The sequence below is a fragment of the Oncorhynchus mykiss genome, chromosome 16 (genome assembly GCF_013265735.2).
Source record: "Oncorhynchus mykiss isolate Arlee chromosome 16, USDA_OmykA_1.1, whole genome shotgun sequence".
Classification (NCBI taxonomy): Eukaryota; Metazoa; Chordata; class Actinopteri; order Salmoniformes; family Salmonidae; genus Oncorhynchus; species Oncorhynchus mykiss.
Window position 1 is genome coordinate 70271173 of NC_048580.1, and position 16334 is coordinate 70287506.

The 16334-nt window shown below is 44.4% G+C and overlaps 1 protein-coding gene across 3 annotated transcripts in view; it reads right to left on the bottom strand.

The window, feature by feature from the left end:
- LOC110492649 (myelin transcription factor 1) overlaps nucleotides 1–11067 on the bottom strand; it is a 52401-nt gene extending 41334 nt beyond the window's left edge. For 2 of the 3 annotated variants that reach the window (XM_036947694.1, XM_036947692.1), the window contains exon 1: nucleotides 7532–7848. Coding sequence is in view for 1 of the 3 variants with exons in the window: in XM_036947691.1 (XP_036803586.1) it covers nucleotides 10877–10901 (25 nt within the window). In the remaining 2 variants the exon portion in view is untranslated. Of the gene's footprint in view, nucleotides 1–7531; nucleotides 7849–10876 lie in introns of those variants that run through there. The other variant, XM_036947691.1, reaches the window with a different exon arrangement.
- Nucleotides 11068–16334: the final 5267 nt, after the last annotated feature.

Here is a 16334-nt window from a genome sequence, read left to right on the forward strand (position 1 = left end):
AAACCCTGACCTGCAAACATGTAAAATAATGCAAATCTGTACAAGACTACTCTTAGTGTCTTCAATGTGGCCAGAGGGTAAATAAACTAGCACCCAACCACCCTGCTCCTAGCATCAAACCACCCTGCTCCTAGCATCCAACCACCCTGCTCCTAGCATCAAACCACCCTGCTCTTAGCATCAAACCACCCTGCTCCTAGCACCCAATCACCCTGCTCCTAGCACCAAACCACCCTGCTCTTAGCATCAAACCACCCTGCTCCTAGCATCAAACCACCCTGCACCTAGCACCCAACCACCCTGCTCCTAGCATCAAACAACCCTGCTCCTAGCACTCAACTACCCTGCTCTTAGCATTAAACCACCCTGCTCTTAGCACCCAACCACCCTGCTCCTTACACCCTCCTGCCCTGTCTCCTCTCTCCCAATCTGGTGAATTTCCTGAGCAGTGAGTGTCTGTCCTGAAGTCCCATCTGTCTCTACCCGGGCATGGGGACTGAGACCTGCAACCAGAGCTCCTACAGAGAGGGAGTGGCACAGCCTGGCACGGCCTGGCACGGCACAGCCCAAGTCAAACTAACTGTTCCACAACTAAAACACACTCAGACTCTTTTGTCACCTGTATCAATTTTTATTTTCTCTCCACCTCTTTCCATCTTCTCAACTTTTCAACTTCCTCCTATCTTCTCTTTCCTGAACCTTACCGTCTGTCTAGTTAAGTAATGAATGCAGTGACATAACATGAGCTGTTATATAAACAAATAGGAGTATCAGTCACAGCCCACTCCATGTCTCAGAGATAGCAGACAGACAGCACCTATCCTACAGTCACAGCCCAGTCCACGTCTCAGAGCTAGCAGACAGACAGCACCTATAGTCACAGCCCAGTCCTCGTCTCAGAGCTAGCAGACAGACAGCACCTATAGTCACAGCCCAGTCCTCGTCTCAGAGCTAGCAGACAGACAGCACCTATAGTCACAGCCCAGTCCTCGTCTCAGAGCTAGCAGACAGACAGCACCTATCCTACAGTCACAGCCCAGTCCTCGTCTCAGAGCTAGCAGACAGACAGCACCTATAGTCACAGCCCAGTCCTCGTCTCAGAGCTAGCAGACAGACAGCACCTATCCTACAGTCACAGCCCAGTCCTCGTCTCAGAGCTAGCAGACAGACAGTGAGAAAACAAAAGGCTGTTTCCATGTCAGAGAAGTCCCGAGCTCCCCCCTCTTTCTTAACCCACCTCCCTCCTCCCGCTTCCCCCCAACCCCCCAGCACAACACAGCACAACCCACCGCGCCCCAGCACAACCCAACCCACCCCAACACAGCACAGCACAACCCAACGCACCCCAACACAGCACAACCCAAAGCACCCCAGCACAACCCAACGCACCCCAGCACAGCACAACCCAACCCCCCAGCACAACACAGCATAACCCAACGCACCCCAGCACAATCCAACCCACCCCAGCACAACACAGCACAACCCAACGCACCCCAACACAGCACAGCACAACCCAACACAACACAACACAACACAGCACAACCCAACGCACCGCAACACAACACAGCACAACCCAACGCACCCCAGCACAACCCAACCCAACGCACCCCAACACAGCACAGCACAACCCAACGCATCCCAACACAACACAGCACAACCCAACGCATCCCAACACAACACAGCACAACCCAACGCAGCACAGCACAACACAACGCACCCCAACACAGCACAGCACAACCCAACACACCCCAACACAGCACAACCCAACGCACCCCAACACAGCACAACCCAACGCACCCCAGCACAACCCAACCCAACGCACCCCAACACAGCACAACCCAACGCATCCCAACACAACACAGCACAACCCAACGCATCCCAACACAACACAGCACAACCCAACGCAGCACAGCACAACACAACGCACCCCAACACAGCACAGCACAACCCAACACACCCCAACACAGCACAACCCAACGCACCCCAGCACAACCCAACCCAACGCACCCCAACAAAATGCTTCTTTATCAACTTTCCTTCCTCCTTACAACAGTGATGACAACAATAACACTGTTCATCTCCATCTCAGTTAAAATCAAAGGGCTTTATTGGCGTGGGGAAACATACAGAGAGCTCCAAAAGTATGGGGACAGTGACAATTGTTGTTGTTGTTTTGGCTCTGCACTCCAGCACTTCAGGTTTGAAATGATACAATGACTAGGAGTTTAAAGTTGCAGACTCACAGCTTTAATTTGAGGGTATATTCATCCATATTGGATGAAATCGTTTAGAAATTACAGCAATTTTTGTACATATTCCCTCCATTTTAGAGGACCAAAAGTATTGGGACAAATTCACTTATATGTGTATTAAAGTAGTCAAAAGTGTTGTATTTGTTCCCATATTCCTAGCACACAATGATTACTTCAAGCTTGTGACTCTACAAACTTGCTGTTTGATTTGGCTGTCATTTCAGACTTTTGTGCCCAATAGAATGAATGGTAAATAATATATTGTGTCATTATGGAGTCACTTTTATTGTATATATGAATAGGATTCCACACTTCTACATTAATGTGGATGCTACCATGATTACGGATAATCCTGAATAAATTGTGAAAATTGATGAGTGAGAAAGTTACAGACGCACAATGCTAACCTCCCTGATATTGTAATTGTGAGAGATTAGAATGTCTTTGGGGTATGATATTTCTGCATCTAATAACTTTCTCCCTCGTCATATCTAATCCTGTAGTCAATAATAACTAAGGCCTGACAGCCGTCCTGGAAAGGCTTGCTCCTTGCTAAAGCCCACTCACCCTGTTTTAAAGGAGAATATCAGTTTAAAAAGCAGGAGATCAGGTGATGTTCACTGTGAATTCAATTACTGCCATCTAGTCATTTAGTAGTGAGAGAGATGAAAAGTTGACAATTAATTGGTTGTCAGGGGACGTTCATTTCAGAGACAGTAGAGAAAGGCAAGTGAATGAAAATGTACAATGACTGAAGGAATGAAAATACAAACTTCAACTGGGGGACATGGCCTTTTCAAATCGCAAAGATATATATTTTTTTTTCCAGGATAGTGACAAACTATCTAGCTAGAGACAAACTCAGACAAATCACATTTAGCAGAAAAAAAAATATGGGGTAATAACATTTGGGGGGAGATTGGAGCAAAGACAGATACTAAATCCATAGTTAGATTAAATACCAGAGTATGCTGTTACAATAATCCAAAAATGGGCCAGCTGTACACCCCTGGTACAGTTAAGCAGGATTTAGAGATAACTTTGTATGATTACTGGCGACCCAGACAAGGCTCTTAACAAAAGTGGAGAAATGATAAGTTCTGTACAAACATAAAAGCATACTAGCTGCACGCACATATTAATAACAACAACAACAATAATAATAATCCATTCATGAAAAGTATTAATATATAAAGTAATTTAATCTTACTAAATGTAATATGGATTTTAAAAATGTACATTAAACTATTAATATTCGATAGAAATTGTCAAGAATAGACCGTTCCAGAAGGTCAAAAGCAAACAGACCTTACAGTAAACGAAACTAATAAAATAATGCTTGTCAGAATGAGACAAAGTGCCTTTGAGAAGGACACGGGGTCTCCCACAGAGGAAGCAGTCTGAAGGACATCACAGCTCCATGGAAACCAGGTTTGGGAGGAGCCATAAGGAAACCATAAACAACAGGAGAGATCGAGCCATACTCATTCGATATTCTGAAACTTTTACCGCTTTCTTTTTTTACAGTTATGATATGGGCTCAACGAGAACAGCTCTGCGCCTGAAAGCCGTTGTTGACGGTGTTAAAAGACTGTTGATAAATGCTGAAAAGACTGTTGTTAATAAGGCTTCATTACTAAATAATTAAAGTATGTTCCTAATCATGCCACATTTAGAGTTATCATTTCTGAAGGCACACTTGTTTAATGTCATGTCGGTATCGCATACAAAAAGAGTCTGACGTCTTTTAGAGTAGATTTTAGTTCTAAAATGACCATAACGGAATACTCCAACTGCTTAACAATCATAATTCCAAGGTTGTTGTTATAAATGACACTTCTCTCTATATTGACTGCTTGGACGACCCTGACCCTTGGCTCTATCGCTCAGATTTCTGATATGCTTTGAATGACGAGGGCGCAATTTGGCCCAGCTGCTCCTCTCGACGTGTTTATTTCACTCCCCTCTTCATTGATCCCGTGGCACCTGCTGCCAGCACCACGGGCGATGGGAGCATTTCAACTCATGACGAGAGTTCAATCAGCCTCCAGGATCCAAACTTAGATCCAAATATACCGTTTTATAATAACACATATTAATATTGATCAACCAAACGATCAAAGCTTTACTAGTTTATACGAGGTCTATGAAATATAATACTATATAAAGCAATTAAAAACACAGGATACTCTTAAATTATTATCTTAAAAAAATATATTTGTCACGCATGTATTTAGGCTTACTACAAATTGTGTAAAAGTAGCCTAAAATAAACTAGGCTATTTGGCTATTACAGAGAAAAGAAACACACTGTAGATTATCTCTGTCTGTATATATATATATATATATATAAAGTGATCTACTACCATGGAGCGGCTGCAATTTCGTTATAATAAACTTAGACATTGGTGCCCACATCAATCTGCCACTGCGATAGCAAAGTAACTCAAATATAATATTTTATTCGACTGAATTATAATGTTCACTATAGGACTAGTAGTATAGTTGCTTTGTGGCAGCAAAGCAACCCCCCCCCCCCCCCCCCTCTCATAGAAAAGTAGCGATACTAATAATAGATAGTAGTAGTAGCAGCAGTAGTCAGGTAGTAAAGCAACCCCCCCCCCCCCTCATAGAAAAGTAGCGATACTAATAATAGATAGTAGTAGCAGCAGTAGTCAGGTAGTAAAGCAACCCCCCCCCCCCCCCCCTCATAGAAAAGTAGCGATACTAATAATAGATAGTAGTAGCAGCAGTAGTCAGGTAGTAAAGCAACCCCCCACCCCCCTCTCATAGAAAAGTAGCGATACTAATAATAGATAGTAGTAGCAGCAGTAGTCAGGTAGTAAAGCAACCCCCCCTCATAGAAAAGTAGCGATACTAATAATAGATAGTAGTAGCAGCAGTAGTCAGGTAGTAAAGCAACCCCCCCCCCCCCCCCCTCATAGAAAAGTAGCGATACTAATAATAGATAGTAGTAGTAGCAGTAGTCAGGTAGTAAAGCAACCCCCCACCCCCCTCTCATAGAAAAGTAGCGATACTAATAATAGATAGTAGTAGTAGCAGTAGTCAGGTAGTAAAGCAACCCCCCCCCCCTCATAGAAAAGTAGCGATACTAATAATAGATAGTAGTAGTAGCAGCAGTAGTCAGGTAGTAAAGCAACCCCCCCCCCCCTCATAGAAAAGTAGCGATACTAATAATAGATAGTAGTAGCAGCAGTAGTCAGGTAGTAAAGCAACCCCCCCCCCCCTCATAGAAAAGTAGCGATACTAATAATAGATAGTAGTAGCAGCAGTAGTCAGGTAGTAAAGCAACCCCCCCCCCCTCATAGAAAAGTAGCGATACTATTAATAGATAGTAGTAGCAGCAGTAGTCAGGTAGTAAAGCAACCCCCCCCCCCCCCCCCCCCCTCATAGAAAAGTAACGATACTAATAATAGATAGTAGTAGCAGCAGTAGTCAGGTAGTAAAGCAACCCCCCCTCATAGACAAGTAACGATACTAATAATAGATAGTAGTAGCAGCAGTAGTCAGGTAGTAAAGCAACCCCCCCCCCCCCCTCATAGAAAAGTAGCGATACTAATAATAGATAGTAGTAGCAGCAGTAGTCAGGTAGTAAAGCAACCCCCCCCCCTCATAGAAAAGTAGCGATACTAATAATAGATAGTAGTAGTAGCAGCAGTAGTCAGGTAGTAAAGCACACCCCCCCCCCCCTCTCATAGAAAAGTAGCGATACTAATAATAGATAGTAGTAGTAGCAGTAGTCAGGTAGTAAAGCAACCCCCCCCCTCATAGAAAAGTAGCGATACTAATAATAGATAGTAGTAGTAGCAGTAGTCAGGTAGTAAAGCAACCCCCCCCCCCCTCATAGAAAAGTAGCGATACTAATAATAGATAGTAGTAGCAGCAGTAGTCAGGTTCTCGGGAGAGACCAGCATATTTTCTGTAGGCCACAGCAGTTCAAACTTTTGACCAGAGGACATGTTTTCATAATGGCCTTGAATTTCATTCTCATCCTCCATCTTAGGCGCAGGTGCTTTGACAGTCCGCATGGCCAGCAAAGCAGAGAGAGCAGCTTAATTCCAAACAACATGCCATACATACACTGACTCAAACCAGATCAGTACGAAAAGCGAAAGTAAACATAGTAGACAGAACCAGGGTGATAATAGATTTTGGAACGGGCACGTTGAGTGTTACCGGACTTTCAAATCAAAAATAACATTATAAGGACTTTTATCTGCGCATCTGACCAAGGACGCCTGACATTTGAAGGGAGCATCTCTGTTTTCTGCTGCACATCAAATGGCCACCCCTTCCTCTTTCCTCCTCCGTCCATACGCTTGGCTGGGACTCCTGTGCAACGCAGATTGTTCGACCTTAATCACACACAGCCATATGGAACTAACAAACTCCCAGTAAAGCGAGTTTGGCTAAATAATTCACTGGATAGTCAGCCAGAATAAAATCGACAAAATAGTGATAAAAAGATTGACGTGGTCAACTGCGTAATAGCGAGGTAATAGCGATTGATGAAGCTCGAATCTAATTCGAATACAAAGTGATGTCATAGCAAAGGATAGACATTGAAGGAGTGCGATGCACATTCACCACAAACAGCGGTGTTTCGAGATCAACGCAGATTTACGTTTTTTTTTTTTTTAAAGAGTTGGTTTGCAGGGAAACACAACGACTAACTAACTATACGCACACAAGCAGAGTCACAGCTAAAAGTGCGAAAATATCAGCGAGATTATAGAGAGCGCCATAGTTGATTAATTTGGACTACTCGCTATTATTCTTGTATGCGAAATAGATATACGTTTCTGTTTTAATAAAGGCTTATTCTCCCAAATACAGTAATGTCAACAAATAGCCTATACACGTCAGATTGTGGAAGCCTAATTGCCTTACCGAGGAAATATCATTGCAGGAAAGAAGGCAATAAATGCACTGTTACACAAATGCCATATCCTGATCCTAAAAAAAAGTAAGCCTTGATTGCAAAGGGCAGGTACATCCTATAAACCCAGAAACATAAACTACAAACTGTGAAATATGACAAATAAAGCACTATCAAGTCACCGCCACATTCACTCCATCCTCCTTGGGTACCAACTCCAAATGTAGGATACCAAAGATGCTGAAACGAACGGCGATACAAATAGTGTAACATTAAAGTTGTACAAAACCACGTATACATTGTTTTTTACACATTTTCAGTTATTTTTTTATATTTTTTTGTAGACTACGCAAAGTGAACAATAATAATGTGTTATTACCTGAATCCCTAAATATTCCCTTAGGATTTTCCCTATACGTCTTCCTCGTGTTTTTGCGTGAGTTCAGTTCGTTGTCAAGTAGTTTGGTGGACGATGTCCTCAGTCACAGCTAAAAAAAATAAAACATATTCTAGTCCGGTAGCCTATAATATCCAGATGTCGATCAGAGAAAACGCGAGCGCAAGACGGCCTCCTGACTAGGGCGACAGCGCCGAGCTCCAGATCAAGGCGTTAAATGTTACTTGTTTGTAAGCAAAAACATGGCTTCATTTGCCTTTGTCAGCGAGAAATCGTAATATTGACTTACCTTTCCCACATGAGCCATTGTCCCCCCCCCCCCCCCTCCCGCCATCCCACCCCTGCCATCCCACCCCTTTCCGCCCTTTGCCATGACATCACGAAAGCTGTAGTAAAACCGAGCGCATCAGATGGGCAGGGCTTTAGGTAGCCCCACTATAATTCAATGGGCATGTATAGCCTACGCTCTCTCTCTCTCTCTCTCTCTCTCCCTCTCTCAAACACACACACACACACACACACACACACACACACACACACACACACACACACACACCACTATTATTTAGTCGAAGAAAACATTTTGATTAGCATTTATAAGCTTTTATTTAAAAAACAAGTATATATACAGTATATTCGATTTAAATAGCCTAGTAATGAACAATTCTTACAAATCTATATAAACCGATACTCTTTGTATCAAGGAGGATATACTGGCTTTACAATGGAACAACCAATACCAGAATGAGCTAATTTTCCGCCTAGAGATATATCTTTGATACTCCATAAAAGCATGCATACTTTATAGTTGTCATCTACTCCCCCCACACACAACTCATTGGAGGTGGTGCTGTGCAATAACTCACACAAATGGACATTTCTGGGTCCGGGAATTTATATATGCCCATAGTATGTGTTGCTTGGGATGACAGAATCTGATCATTTGTTCGTTTCGAGTACATAAGTAAGTCTCCGTGGAAAATAGCAATAGGCTATAGTTAAAAACTTTAACGGAACAAAATAGTGTTGTAAAAAAACATGATTAATATTCAAATAATTATAACACATGATGATAAAACTTTAAAAATGTCAATTTCTATCACATAAAATGTATATCTTGAGTGAAACTTTGCCACGTGCACTAACGTATTAATAATGGTGATTGCAGCATTCTTGTGGCAGTGATTAAATAATGGGCCTATTTCTGTGTGGGCCACTTGCCATGGATAACATTCTGCAAATAGAGACCTGTAAATATTATAGCATTTTACAACTTGGAATCAGTCCCAAATGTTGCATACACCGTGGTTTTTCGTTTGCTGTTTGGAACCATTAGTGAAAATGACAACCATACATTACAAGCCATTTGAGAATAGTCCCCACAAATGGCTTCTTTTATCTCGTCTCTCCACAACGGGCACGTAAGGGAATATTCAAAAAGCCAACCTTCAGCTTTCAGAAATTCTATTAAATTCTTATCTCTTTGCAGCAGGCAGTTTTTTTTTTGTTGCAATCCCATTGTTATGCATTGGAGCTGAAATCAATCACTGGCGTAGCGCACGCCGCATCACTATGATTTCAGTTGTGCGGCTCAGAGCAAGGCGCTAGTCAACACAACAGCATCAACAATCGAGTAAACAAAAGACAGAAACAAAAATCCGCTTCGCCACCCGTGATCCGAGAAATACACTCCTGAGAAAGCTCATGAGAAGCCAGGTGAAGGCACACTGCTGAAGTGTATGCGTGTGACACAATCTACCCTTTGAGAGGATTTTAAGGATCACATTGCTGAAAACACACACACACACACACACACACACACACACACACACACACACACACACACACACACACACACACACACACACACACACACACACAGCAAAAAGGCTACAGTAAGTTTGAACTTGTCCTGTATGACTTCAGGACCCCAGATAGATCGTTTTCCCGTTCGCCCTCTATAGTTTCAGGACCTTGGACAGCAGTGCGTGCTCAATAGATTTATTCTGTAAAACTCACCGAATTGAATTGTCTTTCCAGCATAGGACAGGCTTGACAACATATCTATGGGGCTACATCTTGCAACAACGGCTAAATTACTTTAGTCTATTGATGTGCACAATATTAGGCCCATCAGTGTATAGCCTAAATATGACTTCATATACATTCATACACATACATATACATTTCCTATCATAACGTGACTGATTCGACTAGCCTAGCCTAAGTAAATGTATTCCTTCAAAATAGCCCTATTCTGATAGCTTATGTTTGCATTATTCATACTGATACCCTAATCCAAACTTTTACTTTGTGTGCCCACGGTTTTATAAAAAACAGCCCCAAAAGTTACAAGAACCAACTCCATTGTTTTTCCCAACTCAATGACCCCCGAGCAGTTCGTCGGTTACCAGCTGGTAAACTTTTTTTTTCTTCTAAAAACCGATTGCAAGCTCGTCAATGGTCTCGTCGCTCCAGACTACAATTAGTCCGGTGGCTATATTGTGACGGGCCCATGGTCAGTAAACATATTGCATATGGTGGCAGCTGAAGGGAGGAGGTGGAGAAGTCCCTCGACAGATGGAACAATCTGACAGACAACAAGAGAAAGTTTTAATATGCCTGAAGCCTGGGATGGCATTGTCCCCACGGTAGGTTACTGAGTCACACGTCCCCGGAGGATTAGACTGGCCTTTGTCTGGGGAAAGTCTTCCGAGGTTAGGGGGTTTAGATTTCGGTTATTCGAAGGTTCATCACATGTTTTAAGGAATATGTAGGCTATTTATAAATAAAATATAATAATCTGTGAAATTGTGTATGTTTTGGTTTCATGAGGAAGAACCTGCCGTTTTAAAGTAGCAGAGGGCAAAAATCTCTGAGTAAATCAACTACATTTTCGGAATAATAAAAAGCAACGGTTTGAGATGAATCAAAAAGTAACACCAGTCTTCTAGACTTTGTGGGCAGTATCATTTAGATTTTTAAAATTTAATTATTGTCACTATCGTGTCACTATATATGCCTTGGCAAAAAACAAAGAAATTAAAATTAAAATGCAACAAAATAACAACATGACCCCAAAATGGCAGTTAGTAGCTACAGGACACAAACAAATACCGAACAGTTCAGTAGGCTAAACGCATTATCAATACTATTTATTTGAGTTGTGTGCTACAGTGTCGCCCACTCTTACGTTGGAACCTCGAAAATCACAAACAGCATTACTTTGTAGCCTGCATCACACAAACAAATCATTTTTAAAACACCTGTTCAACCCAAGTACGGTACCTGTCAATATGAAAAAGAATATTAGGTTACTATACTAACCTAGAAAAGTGCGACACAGCTTCATGTTTGCGGTCCCCTCCTGTCCCTCACGCGACTGTCAATTACTGAGATGTTAACTTCTCTGGAAAAAAAGTTGTAGTAAACTTTGTTCAACTTATACAGGGATGGGGAAGGGGAATGGGGCTATTGCAGTTAGCCCATACCAAACCAATCAGATGGGGATGTGAAAATAATTATAGTTGACTGCTGCAAACTCCCTTAGCCAATCACAGCCGGTCACTCTCAGCTTTCAACACAAATGCTCAACGGCTTAAGAACTCTTAACACAAAGGACACTTAATACGCACGCCTAGTCTGGACAGACCACTACTACTGGGACTCAAATACTCTGCATTCTTTTATGGAAACTTTAGTTTTCAAAAACTTTTTAAAATTTAAATCTTGAACTTGACTTTCAAAGTCTTTTTGAGCAAGATCCTGTATATACGGTATATATAACCTAACTCACATATACTCAGATCTCAAGTATAAACAACATGGTAACAAGCATCTGGTTTTATTTGTCTAAATAGCCCATCAAATTACAACTACCACAACAACAACTACGACAACAACAACCACAACATCAACAACAACTACCACAGCAATAAAAACTACAACAACAACAACAACCACAACATAAACAACAACTACCACAACAACAACAACAACAACCTCAACATCAACAACCACAACACCAACAACAATAACTACCACAACAACTACCACAACAACTACCACAACAACAAGCACAACATCAACAACAACTACCACAACAACATCAACAACAACTACCACAACAACAACACAACAACTACCAAAACAACAACAACAACTACCACAACAACAACCACAATACTAACAACAACAACAACTGCCACAACAACAACAACTACAACAACAACAACCACAACAACTACCACAACAACAACCACAAAATCAACAACAACTACCACAATAACAACCACAACAACCACCACAACTTCAACAACAACAACTACCACAAAAACTACAACAACTTCAACAACAAAAAATACCACAACAACTACCACAACAACAATCACAACATCAACAAAAACTACCACAACAACAACAACAACCACAACAATTAACACAACAACAACAACTACCACAACACCATCTACCACAACAAGAACAACAACTACCACAGCAATAAAAACTACAACAACAACAACAACCACAACATAAACAACAACTACCACAACAACAACAACAACAACCTCAACATCAACAACCACAACACCAACAACAATAACTACCACAACAACTACCACAACAACTACCACAACAACAATCACAACATCAACAAAAACTACCACAACAACAACAACAACCACAACAATTAACACAACAACAACAACTACCACAACACCATCTACCACAACAAGAACAACAACTACCACAACAACAACAACTACGACAACAACAACCACACCATCTACCACAACAACAACAACAACATCAACAACAACTACCACAACAACAACAGCTACCACAACAACTACCACAACAAAAACAACCACAATATCAACAACAGCGACCACAACAACTACCACAACATCAACAACAACAACAACTACCACAACAACAACTAATACGGCAACAACAACCACAACATCAACATCAACAACAACTACCACAACAACAACATCAACAACAACTACCACAACAACAACAGCTACCACAACAACTACCAAACAAATTCCACAACCACAACATCAACAACAACAACTACCACAACAACTACTACAACATCAACAACAACTACGACAACAACAACCACAACATCAACAACAACTACCAAACAAATTCCACAACAATAACAACCACAACAACAACTACCACAACAACAACAACTACCATAATAATAACAACTACAAATTCAACAACAACTACCACAACAACAACAACTACTACAACAACAACAACAACAACAACACCACCACCACCTCAACCTCCACCATCACTACCACCACTACCACCACCACCAACAACTTAACCTCCACCATCACTACCACCTCCACCACCTCCACCACTACCACAACCACTACCTCCACCTCCACCACCACTACAACCTCCACCACCACTACCGCCACCACTACCTCCACCTCCACCTCCACCACTACTACAACCTCCACCACCACTACCACCTCCACCACCACTACGACCTCCACCAGCACTACCACCTTCACCTCCACCATCTCCACCACCACTACCACTACCACCTCCATCTCTACCACCACCTCCACCAGCACTACCACCTGACCCTAACTTCCACCGTCACTACTACCTCAACCAACAGTACCTCAACCACCACCACCACTACCGCCTCCACCACCACCACCTCCAGCACAACCACCACCACCACCACCACCTCCTCCACCACCATCTCCACCACTACCACTACCTCCACCTCCACCACCACCTCCAGCACAACCACCACCACCACCTCCTCCACCACCATCTCCACCTCCACCTCCACCACCACCTCCACTACCTCCACCACCTCCACCACCAGCACCACCACCTCCACCATTACTACCTCCACCTCCACCACCACCACCACTACTACCTCCACCTCCACCACCTCCACCACCTCCACCACCACCACCTCCACCAATACTACCTCCACCTCCACCACCTCCACCTCCACCACCACCACCTCCACCAATACTACCTCCTTCTCCACCACCTCCACCACTACTATCTACACCTCCACCTCCACCACCTCCACCTCCACCACCACCACCTCCACCAATACTACCTCCTTCTCCACCACCTCCACCACTACTATCTACACCTCCACCTCCACCACCTCCACCACTACCACCTCCACCACTAACACCTACACCACCTCCACCACTACTACCTCCACCTCCACCACCTCCACCACCACCTCCACCACCTCCATCTCCACTACCAACACTATCGACTCCACCACCACCTCCACCACCACCACCATCTCCACCATCTCCACCACCTCCACCTCCACCACCTCCACCACCACCTCCACCACCTCCATCTCCACTACCAACACTATCGACTCCACCACCACCTCCACCACCACCACCATCTCCACCATCTCCACCACCTCCACCTCCACCACCACCACTACTGCCACCACCATCTCCACCACCTCCACCTCCACCACCACCACCACCATCTCCACCACCTCCACCTCCACCACCACCACTACTGCCTGCCACCACCTCTTCCACCACCACCATCTCCACCATCTCCACCACCTCCACCTCCACAACCACCACTACTGCCTGCCACCACCTCCTCCACCACCACCATCTCCACCACCTCCACCTCCACCACCACCACCATCTCCACCACCTCCACCTCCACCACCACCACTACTGCCTGCCACCACCTCCTCCACCACCACCATCTCCACCACCTCCACCACCATCACCACCACCACCTCCACCACCACCACCACCACCACCTCCACCACCACCACCACCACCACCACCACCATCAACGCTTTCTTAATTAACCAGAAAATCAATAGTTATTTTAGCTTTATTATCAAGTTTTGCTTGGTGACTGATTGAATCTGCTTTGTAGTACACCCCTCAGGCGATGATGAGTCACTGTCATTCTGCAACCCTATGGGATGAAAGCCTTTAGCCTGCACTTCACAACATCCGTCAACAACCAACTCTGTATTTCAGATCAATAAATGCAGTATGCTTTTTAAAACGCTTCAGTAATATCAATTCACAGCTTCAAAAACGGTTCAACACTGCCTGCCATATTACTAATTTCAATGCTTGCTTTCATGCAGAACTGGTGAAGATTAGGAAGAATAATCTAATTGATGCATATCGAATAAATCACATTCTCTCTTATTTGTCTGTCTGACCTTTAGGTTTACATTTCTCTATAGTATAGTTTTCCATATTTTTATACTCATAGAGCAGACACTGTAAGCTCATTCAGGACCTTTTGTATCCCATCAGTGTCTGAGTCTGGGACAGAGCCTCCCTCCCTCTCCATAACAGTCAGTGTCTGAGTCTGGGACAGAGCCTCCCTCCCTCTCCATAACAGTCAGTGTCTGAGTCTGGGACAGAGCCTCCCTCCCTCTCCATAACAGTCAGTCTGAGTCTGGGACAAAGCCTCCCTCCCTCTCCATAACAGTCAGTCTGAGTCTGGGACAGAGCCTCCCTCCCTCTCCATAACAGTCAGTCTGAGTCTAGGACAGAGCCTCCCACCCTCTCCATAACAGTCAGTGTCTGAGTCTAGGACAGAGCCTCCCTCCCTCTCCATAACAGTCAGTGTCTGAGTCTAGGACAGAGCCTCCCTCCCTCTCCATAACAGTCAGTGTGTGAGTCTAGGACAGAGCCTCCCTCCCTCTCCATAACAGTCAGTGTCTGAGTCTGGGACAGAGCCTCCCTCCCTCTCCATAACAGTCAGTGTCTGAGTCTGGGACAGAGCCTCCTCCCTCTCCATAACAGTCAGTCTGAGTCTAGGAAAGATCCTCCTCCATCTCCATAACAGTCAGTCTGAGTCTGGGACAGAGCCTCCCTCTCCATAACAGTCAGTCTGAGTCTGGGACAGAACCTCCCTCCCTCTCCATAACAGTCAGTTTGTGAGTCTAGGACAGAGCCTCCCTCCCTCTCCATAACAGTCAGTGTCTGAGTCTAGGACAGAGCCTCCCTCCCTCTCCATAACAGTCAGTGTGTGAGTCTAGGACAGAGCCTCCCTCCCTCTCCATAACAGTCAGTGTCTGAGTCTGGGACAGAGCCTCCCTCCCTCTCCATAACAGTCAGTGTCTGAGTCTGGGACAGAGCCTCCTCCCTCTCCATAACAGTCAGTCTGAGTCTAGGACAGAGCCTCCTCCCTCTCCATAACAGTCAGTCTGAGTCTGGGACAGAGCCTCCCTCTCCATAACAGTCAGTCTGAGTCTGGGACAGAGCCTCCCTCCCTCTCCATAACAGTCAGTGTCTGAGTCTGGGACAGAGCCTCCCTCCCTCTCCATAACAGTCAGTGTCTGAGTCTGGGACAGAGCCTCCTTCTCCATAACAGTCAGTGTCTGAGTCTGGGACAGAGCCTCCCTCCCTCTCCATAACAGTCAGTGTCTGAGTCTAGGACAGAGCCTCCCTCCATCTCCATAACAGTCAGTGTCTGAGTCTGGGACAGAGCCTCCCTCCCTCTCCATAACAGTCAGTCTGAGTCTGGGACAGAGCCTCCCTCCCTCTCCATAACAGTCAGTGTCTGAGTCTGGAACAGAGCCTCCTTCTCCATAACAGTCAGTGTCTGAGTCTGGGACAGAGCCTCCCTCCCTCTCCATAAAAGTCAGTGTCTGAGTCTAGGACAGAGCCTCCCTCCATCTCCATAACAGTCAGTGTCTGAGTCTGGGACAGAGCCTCCCTCCCTCTCCATAACAGTCAGTCTGAGTCTAGGACAGAGCCTCCCTCCCTCTCCA